The sequence below is a fragment of the Grampus griseus genome, assembly GCF_964374135.1.
Source record: "Grampus griseus genome assembly, chromosome: 10".
In the NCBI taxonomy this organism is placed as follows: domain Eukaryota; kingdom Metazoa; phylum Chordata; class Mammalia; order Artiodactyla; family Delphinidae; genus Grampus; species Grampus griseus.
In genome coordinates, this window is record NC_139004.1 from 61546612 (window position 1) to 61568204 (window position 21593).

Below are 21593 nucleotides of genomic sequence, written 5' to 3' on the forward strand. Positions count from 1 at the left end.
CTCAGCAGGTGTTGATTTCACCACTCAAGGCTTGAGTTGAGGGTTGAGAACCATGTGAGGCTTTCAATTCTTCCTTTATTTTGCAGATTTCTACACCAACAAACCAGGCACTTCTGATCCCTTACTGTGTGGCAATGGATCTGATTCAGGGTGAGTACCCAAGCCATGACATAGCACCAATGCCCAGCAGCCCTTTCTCCTTCTTGTCATCAGCTTTTTCTGGGTGAAGCCTGGGTTGCAAGTCCTGAGGAAGATGTAGAAATTAATAAGTCATGGCCTCTGCCATCCCAGGCTCATGAGGAGGGAGTGTATGAGTTAGCTCTTGCTGTGTAACAAACAACCCCAAGATTTTGTGGCCTAAAACACCAGCCATTTACTTAGCTCAGGATTCTGCAGATCTGCACATTGAGCTGAGATCAGTCTACTGTTCTTCTGATATTGAGTGGGCTCATTCATGCATCTGCAGACAGTAGATGGATTAGCAGGGGTCTGGCTGATCTAGGATGGCCTCAGCTGGGGTGTTTTGTCTCTGCTCCATGTGGTCTCTCACCCCCCCATCAGACTAGCCCAGGCTTATTCTTCTGGTGGAGGCAGGATTCCAAGAGAAAGAGTGGAAGTGTTCCAGGTCTCTTGAGGCCTAGGCTTAGAACTGGCATAATGTCACTTCTGTTGCATCCTATTGACTAAAGCAAGGCACAGGCCAGTCCAAATCCAAGGAATGGGGGAATAGACTCCACCTGTTGCTGGGAGAACCTGCGACATCATATTAAAAGGGGTGTGGAGACAGGGATGGGAATAATTGTGGTCATTTTTACAAACAATCTGCCCCAGGAAGGAACAAATATTTATTAAATATGTTTTATGTCAAATGCTCTACATTTAATTACAACTCTACCACATGGGTTTCATTATCCTCACATAGCAGAGGAAGAAACACATGCATCAGACTTTGCAGTTTCAAATACTTGCAGAGGCCAGACACATAACAACAAATGTGAGGAGTAGGCTGGGTGGGAATCATGATCATGAGAGTTCATGCTCCATCTAAAGGGGTAGCCACTTCTCAGTTCAGCTTTTGGTTGTCATGTGGAAATGTGGGTCCACTGTTTCCAGAACGTCCAAGTTTTTAAAAGAGAGACAGGAAATTTCAATTTTTATGTAAACTCTCTTAACTATAAACATTGGCTACCAATTTCAGAAAATGTCTACATATTGTGGGCCAAACAAAATATTTTAGCAATGCAAATTCAACTAGCAATCTGCCAGTTTGTGAGCTCTGATGCATATACATAAAGATGCTATGCTGTGAAGTACAAGTGCTGTCCTAGAGGCTTCCTGGGCTGGGGAAACACAGCGAGGTGATGGTGTGAGGCAGGGAGGATGTCAGGGAAGGTTTCCTAGAGGTGGTGACTGAGGTGAGATTGAAGGGTAAACAGGATGTCTCCAGGCTTGATGAACAAGAGATGGTTTGGATGGAGCCTTTACATTTTTTATTTTTTTTAATTTATTTATTTATTTTTGACTGTGTTGGGTCTTCGTTTCTGTGTGCAGGCTTTCTCTAGCTGCGGTGAGCGGGGGCTACTCTTCATTGTGGTGCGCGGGCTTCTCATTGTCGTGGCTTCTCTTGTTATGGAGCACAGGCTCTAGACGCGCAGGCTCAGTAATTGTGGCTTACGGGCTTAGTTGCTCCACGGCATGTGGGATCTTCCCAGACCAGGGCTCAAACCCGTGTCCCCTGCATTGGCAGGCAGAGTCTTAACCACTGTGCCACCAGGGAAGCCCGGATGGAGCCTTTAGATAGCAGAACAGAATGTGAGACAAAGCAAAGGGGTAGAGGGCCCCTCATGTCTGCCTGCTGCTTTGACCACGGGAACAGGTGTGAGCAGAAAGAGATCAGGCAACAGATCAGAAAGACTCATCCCTCCCATCTCCATGGCGAGGGGGTCTGGAACCCCGAGCCCACACAACCTCCTCCCTGAGTGGCTAACAGCCCTATATTGCACAAGTGGAGGTGGGTGGGAACTTTATGGAGTTCTGCCTTCATCAGCTCCCCAGGAAAACAATCTCAGCTAGAGCTGAGGGGTGGGACTAACAGGAGAATTTGAGCAACACAGACCCCTTGGCCTCTTTCTTCACGAATGCACTTGGCATTTGGTTCTTGAGTTCAGGAAGAGGGTTGTTCTGATGTCAGTTTTTATTTGCATTTGACTTAAATTGAAACCAAGGACCCGTCAATGTCCTCCTCCTGTCTGGATTATGGCATTTCTCATGTGGATGGTTCCACAGTAGCCCATGCACTGACTGTGGTAAAGCTGTGGGGTCCATCCATGGGGCCCCTCTCCAACGCTGAGAGAGACCAGCTATCCTGCTGCATAGGTCCTGGCCAGGCGGGGAAGGAGTGGATAGGGCTGGGATGTTAAGTAGAGGCCAGCTTAGATGATGGGCAGAGTGAGCCCTGACAAGCATGCTGTGAACACCGAACCTGGGTTCTGTGCTGACCTGCAGAGAAGCCAGAGCCCTGAGCAAAAGCTCACACTGACCAGTGACACTGCAGGGAGAAAGTCCAGGGTCTCAAAGTGGAGAACAAGTACCAGGAAATACTTGATGATTTTCAGCATTCTTTCACATACATTATTCTAGTCCATCTTTTTGGTAGCTTCAGATTAAAAACACCAAGAAATTTATTTCTGCATTTGACATACAATATTTGCTATGCTGAAGGCATCTTGCAAGAGCCTTTACACCGTGGTCTCATTTAATTCTCTGAGCAGTTAGCTGTTGATGTGTAGCAGCTATAGAGTGTTCTACAGCAGACATAGAAATAGGCTGCCCTTAGTGTTAACTAGCAAACCTACAGGTAATGGGTTAACTAGCTCCTTGGGAGAGCAGAACCAAGAGACTGTCTTTATATGTGGGTCTACAGAGTCTGGAAACTCGCAAATCTTCAGCCAAGGTTGGAGACAGAATTGGGATTTAGTTATAATCAAGTTGTCAGGCCCTAATCAATTGTGTGGGTTCCTGGATGTGTGTTTGTATGGATGTCTGGAATAAGAAGACCCCCCAGGGTTGGTGTTGGTGGAGGAATCCTGAAGTAGAATCCAGAACTACAGAAAAGGCGTTACTGTCTCCTCAACCAGGCCATCTCACTGGGGTGCAGGGGAGCACTCACATGCCTAATGCTTAGAGATGCTTCGTGATACCAACTCACCCTCTTACTGTGAGAGAGAGGGCAGTGCAGCCCTCGCCATCCCAGTGCTCACCAGGCAGTCATCTTCAATTTGGCCTTCCTTCATAAACTACTTGACAGTTATGTTTCTCCTTTTAAATAAATCCATTGGCATCTGTGTCCTTTTAGACAGCTGACTTCTCTCTGAACCCCAGCTTCCACATCTGTTTTTTTTTTTACATCTTTATTGGAGTATAATTGCTTTAAAATTGTGTGTTAGTTTCTGCTTTATAACAAAGTGAAACACTTATACATATACGTATGTTCCCATATCTCTTCCCTCTTGCATCTCCCTCCCTCCCACCCTCCCTATTCCACCCCTCTAGGTGGTCACAAACCACCTAGCTGATCTCCCTGTGCTATGCGGCTGCTTCCCACTAGCTATCTATTTTACGTTTGGTAGTGTATATATGTCCATGCCACTCTCTCACTTTGTCCCAGCTTACCCTTCCCCCTCCCCATATCCTCAAGTCCATTCTCTAGTAGGTCTGTGTCTTTATTCCCATCTTACTCCTAGGCTCTTCATGACATTTTTTCCCCCTTAGATTCCATATTTATGTGTTAGCATACAGTATTTGTCTTTCTCTTTCTGACTTACTTCAGTCTGTATGACAGACTCTAGGTCCATCCAACTCACTACAAATAACTCAATTTCGTTTCTTTTTATGGCTGAGTAATATTCCATTGTATATATGTGCCACATCTTTATCCATTCATCTGATGATGGACACTTAGGTGGCTTCCATGTCCTGGCTATTGTAAGTAGAGCTGCAATGGACATTTTGGTACATGACTCAAGCCCAGTAGTGGGATTGCTGGCTCATATGGTGGTTCTATTTGTAGTTTTTTAAGGAACTTCCATACTGTTCTCCACAGTGGCTGTATCAATTTACATTCCCACCAACACTGCAAGAGAGGGTTCCCTTTTCTCCACACCCTCTCCAGCATTTATTGTTTCTAGATTTTTTGATGATGGCCATTCTGACTGGTGTGAGATGATATCTCATTGTAGTTTTGATTTGCATTTCTCTAATGATTAATGAAGTTGAGTATTCTTTCATGTGTTTGTTGGCAGTCTGTATATCTTCTTTGGAGAAATGTCTATTTAGGTCTTCTGCCCATTTTTGGATTGGGTTGTTTGTTTTTTTGTTATTGAGCTGCTTGAGCTGCTTATAAATTTTGGAGATTAATTCTTTGTCAGTTGCTTCATTTGCAAATATGTTCTCCAATTCTGAGGGTTGTCTTTTGGTCTTGTTTATGGTTTCCTTTGCTGTGCAAAAGCTTTTAAGTTTCATTAGGTCCCATTTGTTTATTTTTGTTTTTATTTCCATTTCTCTGGGAGGTGGGTCAGAAAGAATCTTGCTGTGATTTATGTCATAGAGTGTTCTGCCTATGTTTTCCTCTAAGAGTTTGATAGTTTCTGGCCTTACATTTAGGTCTTTAATCCATTTTGAGCTTATTTTTGTGTATGGTGTTAGGGACTGTTCTAATCTCATACTTTTACATGTACCTGTCCAGTTTTCCCAGCACCACTTATTGAAGAGGCTGTCCTTTCTCCACTGTACATTCCTGCCTCCTTTATCAAAGATAAGGTGACATATGTGCGTGGGTTTATCTCTGGGCTTTCTATCCTGCTCCATTGATCTATATTTCTGTTTTTGTGCCAGTACCACACATCCGTTTTTTAAAAAAGGATTATTGAGATGATGAAATTATAACATTTGTAAAGCACTTAGGAGTGAGAGAGGCACACAGTACGTGCTCAGTTATTGGACAGTGGTGGTTTTTTTTTTTTTTTTTGCGGTACGCGGATCTCTCACTGTTGTGGCCTCTCCTGTTGCGGAGCACAGGCTCCAGACGCGCAGGCTCATTGGCCATGGCTCACGGACCCAGCCACTCCGGGGCACATGGGACCTTCCCAGTTCGGGGCACGAACCCGCGTCCCCTGCATCAGCAAGCGGACTCTCAACCACTGCGCCACCAGGGAAGCCCGGAAAGTGGTGTTTTGATTGTTGCATGTAATTGGTCACTGAACTTGGCTAACTGTGAGTCCTTCTTTGAAAGACAACTCTGCAGGTGATGCCAACTGGCTCAGGTTTTACTGACTCTGCCTCCCCTGGTGTTAATTTGCAAAGAGCTCACCATCTTATGGGGTCATGTCTGGGCAGCCAGCTAGCCTTCTCCAGGCCATTTCCCTTTGCATGAAACTCTGACATGAAGGTATTATGTTACCAGGGTGGGGTGGGGCGAAGAGGGGGGGGTACCTCTTCTAGGGCCCAAGATGAGATCTTGTCTAACACTCAGAAATGAATCATAGGGACTTCCCTGGTGGCACAGTGGTTAAGAATCCACCTGCCAATGCAGGGGACACGAGTTCGACCCCTGGTCTGGGAAGATCCCAGATGCTACGGGGCAACTAATTCCGTGTGCCACAACTACTGAGCCTGCGCTCTAGAGCCCGCAAGCCACAATTGCTGAGCCCACGTACCACAACTACTGAAGCCCGCACACCTAGAGCCCATGCTCCACAACAAGAGAAACCACCGCAATGAGAAGCCTGCGCACCTCAACTAAGAGTAGCCCCTGTTCGCCACTAGAGAAAAGCCCGTGTGCAGCGACGAAGACCCAACGCAGCCAAAAAAGAAAAAAAAAAGAATCGTCTGAGGAAACGTGCATATTGACAAAATAAAACACTTTTTTGTAAATGAGTGTTTGAGCAGACAGCAGCAGGGTAGGGAACCTAGGAGAACTGCTCTGCCTCATGGCTTGCGGTCTCAGGATTTATGGAGGTTGGGTTAACTTTCTGGGTTGTTTCTGGACAATCATTTTGCTTGTGCCCATATTTGGTCTGACTCAGGGCCCTTCCTGGCTGCACACACATCTCTCAGTCAAGACAGTTTCTATCACGAGGGAGTCTGGGAGGTTTGCAGGACTATTATGGGTTGGCACCTCCTCCGTCCTTTTTTCCCCTCCCAAATTCTTCTGGTTGGTTTTGGTGGCAGCTTGTTGGTTCCATGTTCCTTATTGAGACCTCTTGTTGTGAGACAACTCACGTAAGCGGTTCTAACCTGGCCAGGACGGGTGGTTTCAGTCAGTAATTCCCTAACATTATCGTCCCCATTTAATGGGCAAGAGAAACTGAGACCTAAAGAGACTGAATGTCCAAGGTCACTCAGCTAATAAGAGGTAGGCTAGGCCTTGAACTCCAGTCTTTGACTTCAAACCCTCAGGTCTTCCCACAACTCTGGACTGTCTTGCCCCCAGTAAGTGGGAGGCTGTGCAATTGACAACCTTCTCTGTTCTTGCTGCAGCCACTGCCCTGAAGGTTATTTCTGCCTTAAAACATCTGACAACCCAGATTTTAACTATACCAGCTTTGACTCCTTTGCTTGGGCTTTCCTCTCACTGTTCCGCCTCATGACACAGGATTCCTGGGAACGCCTCTACCAGCAGGTATTGATCTGCATGTCCCCATACAGACTCGGTTGGAGGCTGGGGCATTGGCTGCATGGCTACATTCTTCCTGGAGGACCCTGACCATGTCAGGGGCCCAAGTTCTCTAGGTACAAGTCTCTCTTCTTTCTTTTGAATCTGCAGACCCTGAGGGCTTCTGGGAAGATCTATATGTTTTTTTTCGTGCTTGTTATCTTCCTGGGGTCTTTCTACCTGGTCAATTTGATTTTGGCTGTGGTCACCATGGCATATGAGGAGCAGAACCAGGCAACCACTGATGAAATTGAAGCCAAGGAGAAGAAGTTCCAGGAGGCCCTTCAGATGCTCCGGATGGAGCAGGAGGTCAGTGAGGGGTGGATCTTTGTGAAATCTGTTGCAGGTTGTACATTTTTGGGCAGATATCTGGACTAGCCTCTTAGAGTAAGACTGTCATTTTAAGGAACCATAGGAAGATTCATCTTATCTCAGGGACCATCTTAGGTTAGATTTTCTCATAAAAAATGAATGAAGAGCCTGTGCAAGTGATTCACTGAGGGCTGCTCTTAGGAGGAGACTGAAGGAAACAGGATGGGACAGGGGAAGAATTAAACAAGGAAGTGGCCTCAGCTAGATTCTACCTTTGGCCTGATCCCATGGGGAGCTCCAGGGCATGACTTGTTCCACAGGGTTACCCCTACCTGGAGGCAAGAACGCTGGCCCTTTGTACCTCCATACTTGCTCCAGTCAAATGTATAGTCAAAGAAAGTTTTCTGCAAATCCTGCAGCTGTAACCCATTAGTAACTAACATTCAAGCAGCTTGAGATGAGGGTACTGACCTGGTAAAAGAGATCTGGACAGGGCATCAACAGAGTTTACTACAGGGTGTGAATGAGGGAGGTGACTCTTCCTGCCATGTCTTAATCCAACCACCACCCAGGTCCTAATCCTGATCTCCTCTGGTTTAGATGCCATCACCTCTGTGACACCCCATGTCTGGGGGACACACATTTATGCTAAGCTCATCCAGATACTGCTGTTCTCTCTTTTCAGGTGCTGGCAGCCCTGGGGGTTGACACAGCCTCTCTCCACTCCCACAATGGATCCCCTTTGGCCTCCAAAAATGCCAGTGTGAGAAGGCACAGAATGAAGCCAAGGGTGTCAGAGGGCTCCACAGATGACAACAAGTCACCCCAGACTGAGTCTTACAACGAGCACAGAATGGTAAGGGGCTCAGATTTGTGCCTTAAAGGTGACCCACCTTTCCAGCTGCCATGGACAATATGCTGAAGTGGGAAGAGGTTTGTAGCAGAGAGATATCTGGAGGCACAGAGACTAGGAGGACGTTTTGATAATACATACCCTGCCTGCCACGCCCCCCAACCAATGGTAGCCTAAACTAGGACAGGGGCATTATGGATGGGGAAAAGGGTGGATTATGAAGACTTTTATGGGGACTCGAGGGAATAAACAAGATTGGGACTCTGGAATGTTGGAAAAGAAGGGAGAAGTCCAAAATGCCTCCCAGGTTTCCAGATTGGGCAGTTAGGTAGGTGGTGATTCTAAGGCAGTAACACTGGAGAAGAACCCTGGATTGTTTGTGACCTTGAACATGCTGACCTTGAGGTGTCTGTGGACCTGTGGACATCAAGGGTCAGCTTCCTTCTGATACTCTGATCTGCAATTCTGGAGCAGGAGTGGGATCCTTGTTCGTGATGCTGAAATCATTTACAAGCTTCTTTCTGACCTCATGCCTCAGCCCCTGCAGCTCAAATTCTCCCCTACTTTTGGCACAGGAGATCCCAGCACCTGTCTCTGTGATAACAATCGAGCCTGGGAATAACTTCAGTACCTCACTTCAGACCCTGTAGCAATTCTCGCCACCATCATGACCCGCTACCTCCTACTCCAAGATTCCCTGTACTCACCAAGTTTCCTCCCACCAGCTCCTTCTCCCTTGAAAGTCCTATGTACCCCAAATATACCCTTTCCACAGGCCTGAGAGATAATAACCCCTTTGTGGTAGAGTAGATCCCACAGTAACAGTATGGGAAAGGGGATCAACATGGCTATTTTTCAAGGCTGCTGACACTCACTTCCCTCCCGATCTCTTTTCCTTGTGCTCCTCTGAAGGATGTTCTACTTTTTGGAATAGGATCTCTACAACCCCCAGACTTCCGTGTGCATGGACATACACAGGCACACTCCCATGCACACTGACCTCAGTGACACCGACACTTCAGCATTTATCAGAGTCTGTGCCCTTCCCTTCCTTGCTCTGCCTCTTTTGAGCAGCACCTGATATGGACAGGGCACAGTTCAGAAGCTGTTTCAAAGGGGATTTGACTAGGGCTCTGACAACCATGGAACAGGATGAATCACAGCTTCCGTGGACATGTCAGTGACACTCTGAATTGGGCTTTAATTTCTCCTATTCAGTCAGCCTCGCACAGATTAGCACTTGGATGTCCAATAGTTGTCTGGTGTGTGTCTGTGTGCTGTGTCTCCAGCTAGGTTTACCTTCAAAAGGAAAAAGAGGAACCATGTTTTGTTAATTCAACAACACTAGGTGCTTGTTATAAAGAGTTGACTAAAACACAGTCCATTTCCCAAGGACTTCCATTTGGGTGGAGGAGGAAGATATAAAAATAGCTGTGTGTTGAGTGCTTTATTAGGGACACATAGATGGTGTTTGGGGAATAGAAGAGGAAACGTCTACTCTTATGAGGGCGAGGGTGTATCAGGAAAGGCTTCATGGAGGAGGGGATAATTTAAGTGAATAGTAAATAGTGAGTAGGGGTGTCCTCTAGTAATTGAGAACTGGGAGCGTTTGGGGAGGAATATTTTCCAGGCAGAAAGGAGGTCATGTTTATGCAAAGACAGGGAGGCATTGTTTGGGTACTTCCTTAATACTAACTGATTAACTGGAGTCCATTCAATAAGGCATCCTCTTCCTTCTTTCCCAGGTGTGTTATTGTAGTAAATAGACCATAGGAGGTTTTAATAAAAAGCCATTTTCTGACCAGCAGTAATGAGAGAGAGGTTGGGGGTAGCACTTAGCAGAGAGACACAGCAGGGGTTTCAGGGAACACACAGGAAACCAGTTGGTTTGCTTGGAGGATGCATTTTAAAGGCACGTCCGATACTTAGATTCAGAGTTCATTGTCCACCATTTGTCAAATAGGTTAATTGTGAAATATTAGCTGGTGGCCAAGGAGGCACTGCTTGTCAAATACGGGACCAAAATTTTCTTCTTAGTTTCTTGGTTTGCTTAGTGCCCAAGTGCATATAACTCAGTTGTCCCATCTTTAATAAGGATATGCCAATTCTGTTCCTTTGCTTCAAAACTAGGAAGGATTCGTGGATTTTTATGAGTTCAATGTCCTTGGACATATATTCTAGGGAAAAAGCACTGTGTTTTTTAAATTAATTAATTAATTTTTGGCTGTGTTGGGTCTTCGTTGCTGCGCATGGGCTTTCTCTAGTTGCGGTGAGCGGGGGCTACTCTTCGTTGCAGTACGTGGGCTTCTTTTGTTGCGGAGCACTGGCTCTAGGCACGCGGGCTTCAGTAGTTGTGGCTCGCAGGCTCCAGAGTGCAGGCTCAGTAGTTGTGGCGCACGGGTTTAGCTGTCCCGTGGCATCTGGGATCTTTCTGGACAAGGGATGGAACCCGTGTCCCCTGCATTGGCAGGCGGATTCTTAACCACTGTGCCACCAGGGAAGTCCCTAGTGCTGTGGGGGACTTTAATACTGAATTACAGTGATGGTTGTTGAACAGGACTGGGCTCCAAATGATCAAGAAAGCAAATTTCACTTCTGTGGGAGAGGGGGATAGGTCAGGAGAGCTTTAATTGACAAAGTGTCCCAACTTTAGTAATTTAGTAAATAAAAGGAATTAAGGAAGGGGGAAAAATTCAGCATTATGATCAGAGTTTGATAGGAAGTCAGTATTTAGATTTTAGAAGCACTTTCTATGAGGTGAGGACAGAATTGATAACTTGTCTGGTCAAGATCGTGGTCGTGGGAACTAGCCAACCCAGAACACTAACTCTCAAGGGGCTCTGGGCCTCTGAATTAGCTCCTTTCCTCTGGCAACTGTATGCCACACAGTTCCCTCGGAGGAAGATTTTGATGGGAAATGTTTATTGATTTGGAGGAATGGCACTATTCTTCCAGGAAATTAGGCTGCAACTCTCCCTTCAATCTCCCCATTGTTGACTGTTCAACGTCTGCCTCGCGGGATCCTAGAAGCTCATTATATTACAAAGCTCTTATCTCCTCCTTTGCAAAACAAACTCTCACACCCATATAGGCTGGATCTAATGAATTGTCGAGCCTAATTTTCAGAAAATAAGAGCACTCGTTTGTTCAAAAACCCTTTACTAAGCTTGTTCCTGTACTGGTGTACATAACTGTCTACTGAAGTCACAACTTTGCACTGAAGCAGGGAACTTAAGATACCTTTGTCCAGCACCATGGCCAAAGGCTGGCAAACAACTGACCCATCTGGGTGACAATGTTGTCCTCTGACACATCCTTGGCCATGATGACCTATTTGCTGATCTTGAACACCTTGCAATCTCTTTTTGATCTTGGCCCTTTCCCAGGCTGTGTCAAGAATATTCTTTTCCTCTCTTTTCTCCCCATGTATACCTAGAATACCCCGTAGGTCTGTGTCTTTAATTTTCTATGGGAAGGTCACGAGGCTGAGGGCAGGGAGGTGGGAGTGGGGGTGGGGGTGGGGGGGAAGTGTTGGGTTCCAGATTTGCCTGCAGGATGCTCTTCCAGCCTGCCTTCTTTCTTGCTCTTTTGGGGCAATGCCCAGTCTTTCCTAGGCCTCACCTCGGGGAGACACCAGGCTAGCCATGGCAGTGTGTTCCATTTCCAGGCCCCTGGCCGAGACATCTCATTCCCTGATGGGGTCACAGATGATGGAGTCTTTCCTGGAGACTGTCAAAGCCATCAGGGCTCTCTGCTGCTGGGTAGGGATGCAAGCCAGCAAGGCCCCCTCCCTAGGAGTCCACTGCCTCAAACTCCCAGCCCTGGCTTAGGGCGTGGAGAAGATGGACCCCCAACATTGCCCACTGGTGAGCTTGCCGCTGGAGCCATCGAAGTCTCGGTGAGTTTGTGAATGCTCCAGACTCTTTGGGGCTGCTCTCCGGCTAGAGGCCTCAGGCCAAGAAGCCTTGAGTGTCACCCGTGGAAGGATCCTTTAGACATCACTCTGCCCAGCACCTCCCATCTACCCCCATTTTACAGACAAGGCAGGTGAGACCCAGAGGGAGAGATTGGGTTTAACTGAGATCAAACAGGTATTCTGGTTTACTCTGCAGGACGGTGATACAGACTATTTTCCAATTGATATCATTTTTTCCCCCAGAGTTTCTCTGTCCCTACTCACTATCACGGCTTTAGAAATAGGCCTGTTTGCTTCCTGGACGAGTGTGAAAAAAAATTAAAGGTTCTTCTCTTCTTGCCTGTGACTCTGTGAAAACTACCTTGGGCTTGACAATTAAGACTCAGAGAAATCCTGGGAGGGGCCCCGGACAGATCTTAGCAGAAGCAAAGTATCCCTGACTTTAGTTGGAGAAGCAATAACTTGCCAAAATGCACAAATTAGGCAACAGTGACTAACTGGCCAGCACTCTTAATAGAATAATCACAGAGTGTAATGGCAAATCAGGGACTCCTCATTGGATTGGAGCTGTGATTTAATTTAAGCTCTCCCTCCATCTTCAGTAATGACGCTTCTAGTGTTTTTTCTTTTCTTTTCTTTCTTTTTTTTTTTTTTTCCGGTATGCGGGCCTCTCACTGTTGTGGCCTCTCCCGCTGTGGGGCACAGGCTCTGGGCGCGCAGGCTCAGCGACCATGGCTCACGGGCCCAGCTGCTCCGCGGCATGTGGGATCTTCCCGGACCGGGGCATGAACCCGTGTCCCCTGCATTGGCAGGCGGACTCTCAACCACTGTGCCACCAGGGAAGCCCCATTTTGTTTTTTTGTTGTTGTTGTTTTTGGCCCTCTGGCCAGCCCAGGACACACAGTGGTTTACAAACCGACTTGTGAGCTGACCATTATATGGCTCTAGTGACTTGGATAAGTCTTACAGTGTTACCTTAGTTCCATCTCTGACTGGATGCATGGGATTCAGGGTCCCAGCAAGAAACAGATGAACCACTGCAGTGGGCAAGTGGAGAGGGTTTATGGAAGTATTTACAGAGATGTGCGCTGGGCTCAGGAACTAAGAAGGGGCAGTGAGGCGCCGAGGAACTAGCCACAGTGGGAAGCTGTAATAAGCCTAGGCTTAAGGGGTGAGGGGAAGGACCAGAGCCCAGCAAGACCTGCCCCTTTATGTGAGAGGCAGCCTGATGGAAGGTGGCCCAGCCACAGCCCAGCAGGGAAGAAGCCAGCTGGCAGATAGCCAGCTCCTCTCTCCTCCCAGCCTCGGATCTCCTGTCTGTGCCTCCCACTGGCCAAACCTGACCAGAACCAGAGGGTGAGGGTGATGCAGTTTGCTCAGGTCACCCTCCATGGGTACAGAGCAGGGCAGAGATGGTAGAGAGTAGGTCTCCAAAACCTACCAAGAGAATCACCAACCCAAAGTCCTCAAGTCAAAGCCAGGCTTCAGGGTCCTCTTGGAGGTACTTTAACTCTCTAGAAAATGCCTCATTCAGGAAACCGTGTTATTACTCTGTGGATTACCACTTTCCTGGATATTCCAGCCTTGATTCATTTTAGTGAAATTATCTGGCTAGTGCAAGATTAACTCTTTAATCCCTTCCATGTCACATGGACCTGAACATCAGTCACAACTGTGCCATTTACCAAGTGAGTCACCTTTAGCAAGTCCCTTAAATTCTTCAAGCCTCCATGTCTCCCCTTATAAAGACCTTATAAAAAGGTTTCTAAATGGCTGAAGGGTTAAATGGAATCACAAAGTGCCTTCATTTATGTACACATCTGACCAATAACAGCAGTAGATGCTAGAACCTTTTGTTGAGTCCTCATGGTTGAGAAATTTCTAAACTTTCTTTATATGTACTATATACCTATGAGCTTCACCTACAGCAAATGCTCAATAAATACTTGTTGAATTTGGACTCTGAATGGTTAGTGCAGTGCTGAGTCAGCTACAATGGGCCTGGGACTCCCCACATCCAGGGTAAGTGTGTGACTAGAGTTAGGGCCCTGGCACAGAATCCAGACAGAGCTTCCAATAAAGGCCCAGAGAGAGAAGAGTCAAAAGGATTGTGTCAGAAACTAAGAATTGAACAATCAAGACACAACAAATATTCCCTCAGAAAGAGAGAGACCATGTGGAATAGGAAATGGGTCGTATGTTGGGAAGAGAAATGGGCCTCTTAGGAGGGAGGTCAAGGAAGCCTATCATGGAGTAGGAACTCTCTGTAAATGTCATATGCGCAGCCCGGCAGAAGTCCAATAATGACTGCCTGGCCTGATGCCCCTGCAACTCCCACTACCCTTTGGTAGAAACCTCAGAGACCCTTGAGGCAGCCCCCTCCCAACCCTGGTGCCCAGGAACCTGTCTTAGGGAAGGACTCTGCAAAGCCTCAGGTGAGGCCAGGTCATCTGTTAGCTACGAACTCAGGCTCTGGTTGCACCCCAGCTCCGTGTCACACTGTTCCTCACATCTGAGCTCTTACCCCAAGTTCATGGAGTAGCCCCTTTACTCCAAGCATGACTGCAGAGGACCGTAGCTTCACTGGGCAGCTCACAACCACCCAAGAGAGGCCAATAAGAGGCTGAGTGATCTGTTTTTGCCACTGAAGACTTTAGGGGAATGTCTTGACTCTGTTTGTGTCCCAGCAGGCATCTGATGCAGGACAGAAGACTTACTTGACAGCAGAATACTTGAATGAACATTTCCGAACCCAAAGGGCAATGAGTGTTGTCAGTATCATGACCTCTGTCCTCGAGGGTAAGTATTGCTCATTGGAACTTCCACTCACTGTGCCATGAGGAGTCCCCATATGAGCAGAAGATGGGATGCCCCAAACCTGTGTCGAAGAGCACCCATCTCTGTGTCCTGGGATACTCCTCATTTTTATGCCCTTGTCCCCATTACCCTTTATCAGTGTGGTTTTTAAAATGTGGATAAATTTTCAAAAACAATAGAATCCACTGAATGAAATGCTCTAGTTCATTTCTTGTTCAAATTAACATCTGCTTCATATGTATTCACAAAACTGGATTTTAAAAAGTGATCCAGCAGGCACAGAGAATTTCAAGCTACCACTCAGGTATGCAAGAAATTTAACAGTCTTTAATTTTCAAACATGGAAAAATTGTTCCCATGTGTTTCATGGCAGTGACTTTTATGGTTATAACTTAATTTCTGTCTCAAGCTCATGCTGAACATTAGAAGGCAGTTTAAGTAAATTAATCCTTCAGTTTAACTAAATCCTTGTCAATTCAGGGTTCCATCAATCAGGTGGGAATCCACTCAGCCTCCCCAGGGATGGATCTAAATTCTAACTGCTTACACCAAGCCACAGGGTGGAGGAAGAGAATGGCCACCTGGCACTCAAGTACCAAAGAGCACGGCTATATCCTTCTCACCCTGAGTATAAGACCTGTCTTCTTATCCAGCCTTTCTTTTGCCTCAGGGCATGGAAAACATGGCCTTAGTCATATCTAGTTATTCATCTCCTCTGGACAAATTTAAAATGTCCTGAGCTGGAGGATGGAGAAAGGAGTTTGGATGTTGGTGTGTCCCTGAGAAGGGGCCCTGTGTACTCTCCTCCCAGCCCTGGGCTGAATTCTAACTGCAGGGGAGGGCATGGTGGACAACAGACAACAACAACAAAATGTTTGAGTGATTTGAAAACAGAGCCAACCTGTACCTTACTTTCTAGGTGAAGCTGGAGGCGGCAAGTCTTAGACAGAGACCCTCATGCCTAGTATGACACAGAAACCGTAGGGTAGCATGGGCCAGTAACATGCCTGGGTAGAAAAGAACTGAGGCAGCCTCAAAGGGTGCTCTGTGGCCCCAGCATGACAGGAGAGTATCTGGATGATCACCTTGTTCCCATTGAAGGCTGCAGAAGGAGATGAGTGAGAGGCAAAGACGGAACAGCCATCTCCATGGCTCTCCCACCAGCGACAACCAAATGGGAACATTGATGACTCAAGTGAAATACACTTGGCAATGACTTAGGACCAGCTCAACCCTCCACCAACCTTCAGCTCCCCAGAACTCAGACACAACTTCAAATAACGAAGTAGTAGCAGACGTTGAGTTAACCAAAACGAAGTCCCCTGGTTGGAGACTTGAAGTATAAATTGAATTCAGTTACGGGAGAGAAAACCCCGTAAGCTACATTTCTTGCATAACTGAGTTTGTGTTTTGAGAAATGTGTACATAACAACAGTGTTGTTGTTATTTTTGCTCATGGATAACTATTTAATAATTACTCATCAGCAGAGAGTGAGGATTAGAGAGGTGGAGGAGGAGGGAGAGGTTGGAGGAGAGGGAAGGTAGAGAGAAATGCTGGTCTGGAAGATTGAAGGAATGAAATGGAGAAACACAGGGCAGTGACAAGCTGGGACCAGTCAGCGTGGTTGTGGATTTTTCCCAACCAGGTTCAGTTGGTTGGGCGCAGGTACAGAGTCATCTCCATGTTGGGTTTATTCAGAGTTGGGGTTTTGCCAGGCAAGTACAATGGAGGGGGGAGAGGGCAAGGGAACTGAGGTGTCTGCAAGGGAGTATAAAGGGGGTGGACATGAAATGTAAGCTGGGTAAGTTGAGAAGCAAAGACATGCATGACCTTTGCGATGGATGGTTAAAAAGTGTACGGTCCATGGTTTGGAGGACTGAATGGGGACAGAGGGTGGGTTGTACTTGCTAGACTACAGGGGCTCAAAAAGGAGGAAAAGGGTGAGTGCTGAAGTGGAGATGGGAGGTGTTATAAGGTGTTATAATGGGAGTTATAAGTAATGACAAGGTCTAGAAGCTGGCCATGGGGTGGGGGTCTGAGTCCATGCCCGGCTGAGAGCTGTCATTGACCACACCTGTGATGCAGAACTCGAGGAGTCTAAACAGAGGTGCCCACCCTGCTTGACCAGCTTGGCTCGGAAGTATCTGATCTGGGATTGCTGCCCCACGTGGGTGAAGCTTAAGACCCTTCTCTTCGTGATTGTGACGGACCCCTTTGCAGAGCTCACAATCACCCTGTGCATCGTGGTGAACACCATCTTCATGGCCATGGAGCACTACGGCATGAGTCCCGCTTTCGAAGCCATGCTTCAGATTGGCAACGTTGTGAGTGCCCTGGCAGCCACTGCCTGTGCTGTCAGATCTGTGGGGCTCTGGGTGGGGTAGCAGCATGCCCTCATTCACTGGAGTGTTGATCTTGCTGGCTGAGAGCAGTGCGGGAGATGTGTAGACACTTAGTGCAGGAAGTCAAGTCTGGAGGACCAGGCTGAGCTGCTGGGAATTGCTTTGGGATGAATGAGCACAGGGAAGTGGACAGAGAGAGCCCTGACCTAGGGGCAGCTAGCCTCCCCTTTGCAGAACTTAGGACAGCCACCTGAATTCTCAGCATTGCAGCTGCCACTACCTCGAAATGATGATAAATGCCACTTTCCCATCTAAAGACAACCTATGGACTTGCAAATTTCCTTCCAATTTTATTGCTTTTGTGACTGCAAAACACAGTGTCTGTGGTTTTTCAACGCTGTCATTTAAGTGCAGAAGAGTGGGGGAGGGAGGGGAAGATAATGAGAGAGAGGGAACCTGGGATCATGCTTGCTGTTATCACAAAAGTGTCAGGGAGTCAGAACTTTTTTTAAAATCTGGTTCAGACAGGACTTTCCTTTAAATTTTCCTCCATAACTTTGTAGTATAATTTTCTTTGAACAGCACAAAGTCCTTACTGGATTTCCCTACATGCTGAGTAAAGTGTCAGACTCAGAGGAGAACTGTCCTCAGCCTGTGCCCCACAGGAACAGTAATGATAGCCAACTTTATTTGATCACCTACTCAAGACCAGACATGGCCTCAGATGCTTCTCATGGGTTATCTCATGTTATTGTCACAAAACCCCAATATGGTAGGTACTATTATTGTGCCCCTTCACAGATGGAAAAATGGAGGCACAGGAGGTTAACTAATTTGCCCAGGGTGCTAGAGGTGAGTAAGTGACAGCATCAAGATTTGAACCCAGGCCAACTGGCTCTGAAGCTCACACCTCTCAACTCCTGGGTGCTAAACCCCATCACAGGACGTGCTAGTGTGTGTGTGTGTATGTGTGTGCGCACATGCACACAAGAAAAGCAGAAGCTGTGAAGGTCAGGGTCCTGCCTCCATGTCCACACCACTGTCCACTCCACTGCAGGTGGCTTTCTAGTTCCACCAGGACCATACAGCTCTTCTAACTGCTTGTAGGCTGCAGACTTAGGTGGAAGGAGGGGTCCCAGAGGAAATGTGACTGCTCTTCTCTAGAAATCTCCCCCTTTCCCAGAATCCAGGGATGTGAAAATGATGCCAGTAGGTTCTGGGATACTGTGGAGCCAGCATGCCTTACGTTTCAGCAGCACCTAGGCTAAGAAGACACATGCTATGTAAAGTTGATACGAAAAGGGGAAATGGAAAGAGAAGGGAGAGCTTATTGCCAAGAAGTCATCATAGACCCCAAAGGGTCAGACGGAAGAGACCTCTGAGACCGCACCTTGTTTTACAGTTGGAGAAGCTGAGGCAAGAAAGACCAAAGGCCTTTACCACTGTGACAGAGCCCGGTGCCATTTTTTAAAAAGAAAGAAAGGCAGGCACTGTGTGGTGCTAATGATGAGTCAGGTGCTTTATAAGTGTTTTCTCAGCGTCACAACACGCTATGAGGTTATCACCACCCTCGCAGCACAAAAGAGAGCCTTAAGACTCAGAGAGGTTCAGTATCCTGCCCAAGGTAGCACAGGTGGGGAAGGTGGAGCCAGAGGTGACCCAGGTCTCTCTAGAGCACAGGACCTGATCGCCCCACCCCCACACCACGCTGACTTGCCTACAAAGGGCACTCAGTAGATGCTCTTTGCATCTCACAGTTGCCATCTTGTGGCATCAGTCAAGTCCCTTAAACTCTCAGCCACTTCCTTCTCTGTAAAAGAGATGTAACTACCTCTGTTTCCCAGGCTGGCGAGAAGCTCTGATGAGGGCAAATGAGAGAAAAACACCTAACTCTGATCTTTGGTTTCTTCCTTACCTGTCACCCTTCCCTGCTGGTTGTTGTGTGACCCAAGCCTGGCCCTGACCTCTCTAAATGTCAGAATTCTATCCTGTTTAAGACCATTAAAGATACTCAGAGCTGAAAGAATCTTAGAGACAATGTATTATTATTGTTCTTACTAATAGCTATTATTGATTAATGAAGTACTGTCTGCCAGGACCTTTGCTAAGAATTGCGTATGCATTATCTCACTTAAAGCCCATTATACAGATGAGGAAATTGAGGTAGAGAGGGTGCACTCCTTGTCCAAGCTTATACAAGCTAGGAATGGCTGAGTTGACATTTTTCTCTGGGTCTGTGTTGCCCCACGATCCCTGCTTTTAAACTACTGAACCAGATTGACTTCTCATTTACATAATTATATAATAATTATTATCCTAATGATTATCCACTTACTCCATGTCCAACACCATTCAAACGGAAACACTGAAGCATGGAAACACTAATGTGTATTCCCTGAGCACTGATCCAGAGATTTCTCTCTGCTGCCACACTGAGTGTTCCCATCCCCAATCCGTCAGGAGCCTGCAGATAATATAGAAACAGAATAAAAACGAGGTAAAGGGATTTGCCACTTTATAAACACGACATTTCCCCCCTGCTCTATTTGTCATTGTCACCCGACCCCACAGACCCTGCTGAGATGGATCCCTGTTTCTGTCCGCAGGTCTTTACCGTGTTTTTTACTGCTGAAATGGTCTTCAAAATCATAGCGTTCGATCCCTACTATTACTTCCAGAAGAAGTGGAACATCTTTGATTGCATCATCGTCACAGTGAGCCTGATAGAGCTGGGTGCGGTCAGGAAGGGGAGCCTGACAGTGCTGCGGACCTTCCGCCTGGTAATGTACTCTTTTGGCAACTTGGGGAACCTCCACGTGGACATCCAAGGAGGCTCCCCGCTGGAAACGGACTCTGTCCTTTGGGGACCCCACCAGCCAGCTCCCTCTTCCTCTTCATTCCCTGTGGGAGGAGGCAGGGCATGGCTCCTGGGAGCCAGAGACGTGGTGCTTTGCACTTACTCAAAGTGGGGGTGTACCCTTTCCTCTCTGGGCCTGGCTCCCCTCATCTGCGCTAAGAGGAGACTTCCTAGCACCCTCTTGTTCTCTTACCAAATAACAGTAAATGATAATCATAGCAACTACTCTTTCTTGAGTTCTGACAATACATGAAGCACAGAGCTAAACCCCTGACATAACACATCTCATTTTATGCTTACATCACCCTGAGAGAGTTGCTTTTACTATCACCACAGATAGATGAGGGAAACTGAGACAGAGTGGTTAAATGATGGCCCAAAGTCTCCCTGCTGCTGAGTGAGCCTCAGACCTGCATTTCAAAGCCAGGCTGCCTGACTCCAGAGACCCAGCTCTGATCATCCTCTGATTCCCTTGGTCCCCAAATCACAGCCCCAATATCTCACCCACCTCAAAAACTGCCTCCTACTAGCCTCCCGTCCTGGCTCTTCTCCCAACTCAGCTCCAGGACGCCTTCTGCAGGATGTGTTCCCTTATTCTTAACAAAAGAGATGTCCCCCTGATGTCTGTGTCTGTAAGGCAAGTCACCCACCTTGTTTTATTTCTTCAAGAATATCGTGGCCCCTGCACTTCATTTTAGAATCAATTTGACAAGTTACATACCCACCTACACACAAAATTGTTGGGTTTGGGGGTTTTTTTTCTATTAGGACTGCAGTAATTTATAGATCAGTTTGGGAAGAAATATAACCTTTATGTTATGTAGTCTTCTGATCCACAAAAATGGCACACAATCTATTTATTTCAGTCTTTCAATAGTTTTATAATTTCTCCATAAGGGACTTCCTGCATATCTTTTGCTAGATTTATTCCTAGATATTCCCTAGTTCATTACACTATTTCAAATGAAACCTCTTTTTAAATGTTCTTTTCTGGGGTTTGGGTTGTTTTTTTTTGTTTGTTTTGTTTTTTTGCTAGCACTTTGCTATTTAATATTTTTGGATCCAGATAGCTCTGTTATTAATTCTCATGACTTATCTATGCAATCTTTTAAATTTGTTAACAGAATCATATCATATGCAAATGATGAGTTTTGTTTCTTCTTTTCTAATCCTTATACCATTTGGTTCTTTTTATTACATTTCTGTGCTGGTTAGGACATCCAGTACACTGTAGAAAAGATGTGTTAATAGCCACATTTTTGCTGTTTTCCTGATCTCAGAGAAAATGCTTTCAGTATTTCAGCAAGTCTGATATTTGTGGCAGGTTTTTTAAGAAGATTTTTTTAAAAACTCTTTTATCAGTTTAGGAAGTTCTCTTTTTTGTTTGTTTGTTTTTGTTTTTGTTTTTTTGCGGTACGCGGGCCTCTCACTGTTGTGGCCTCTCCCGTTGCGGAGCACAGGCTCCGGACGCGCAGGCTCAGCGGCCATGGCTCACGGGCCCAGCCGCTCCGCCGCATGTGGGATCCTCCCGGACCGGGGCACGAACCCGTGTTCCCTGCATCGGCAGGCGGACTCTCAACCACTGCGCCACCAGGGAAACCCGGAAGTTCTCTTTTGTTAAGAATATTAATCATGAACGGATGTTTAATTTTATCAGACAATTGTTCTGCATGATTAAGATAATCACATGATTTTCTCTAATCTGTTAAAGCAGTGAATTATACTAATTGATTTTCTAATGTTAAATAAACTTTGCATTCCTGGGATAAACCCAACTTGATCG

The 21593-nt window shown here is 46.6% G+C and overlaps 1 protein-coding gene across 1 annotated transcript in view; it reads left to right on the plus strand.

The window, feature by feature from the left end:
• Window positions 1-21593, plus strand: part of SCN10A (sodium voltage-gated channel alpha subunit 10) — a gene marked incomplete at both ends in the record, with an annotated part of 75967 nt that overhangs the window by 21953 nt on the left and 32421 nt on the right. The window contains 7 exons of the mRNA XM_082663514.1: window positions 87-150; window positions 6538-6679; window positions 6824-7021; window positions 7710-7880; window positions 14484-14592; window positions 16697-16935; window positions 19560-19733. Coding sequence (XP_082519640.1) covers window positions 87-150; window positions 6538-6679; window positions 6824-7021; window positions 7710-7880; window positions 14484-14592; window positions 16697-16935; window positions 19560-19733 — 1097 coding nt within the window. The remainder of the gene's footprint in view (window positions 1-86; window positions 151-6537; window positions 6680-6823; window positions 7022-7709; window positions 7881-14483; window positions 14593-16696; window positions 16936-19559; window positions 19734-21593) is intronic.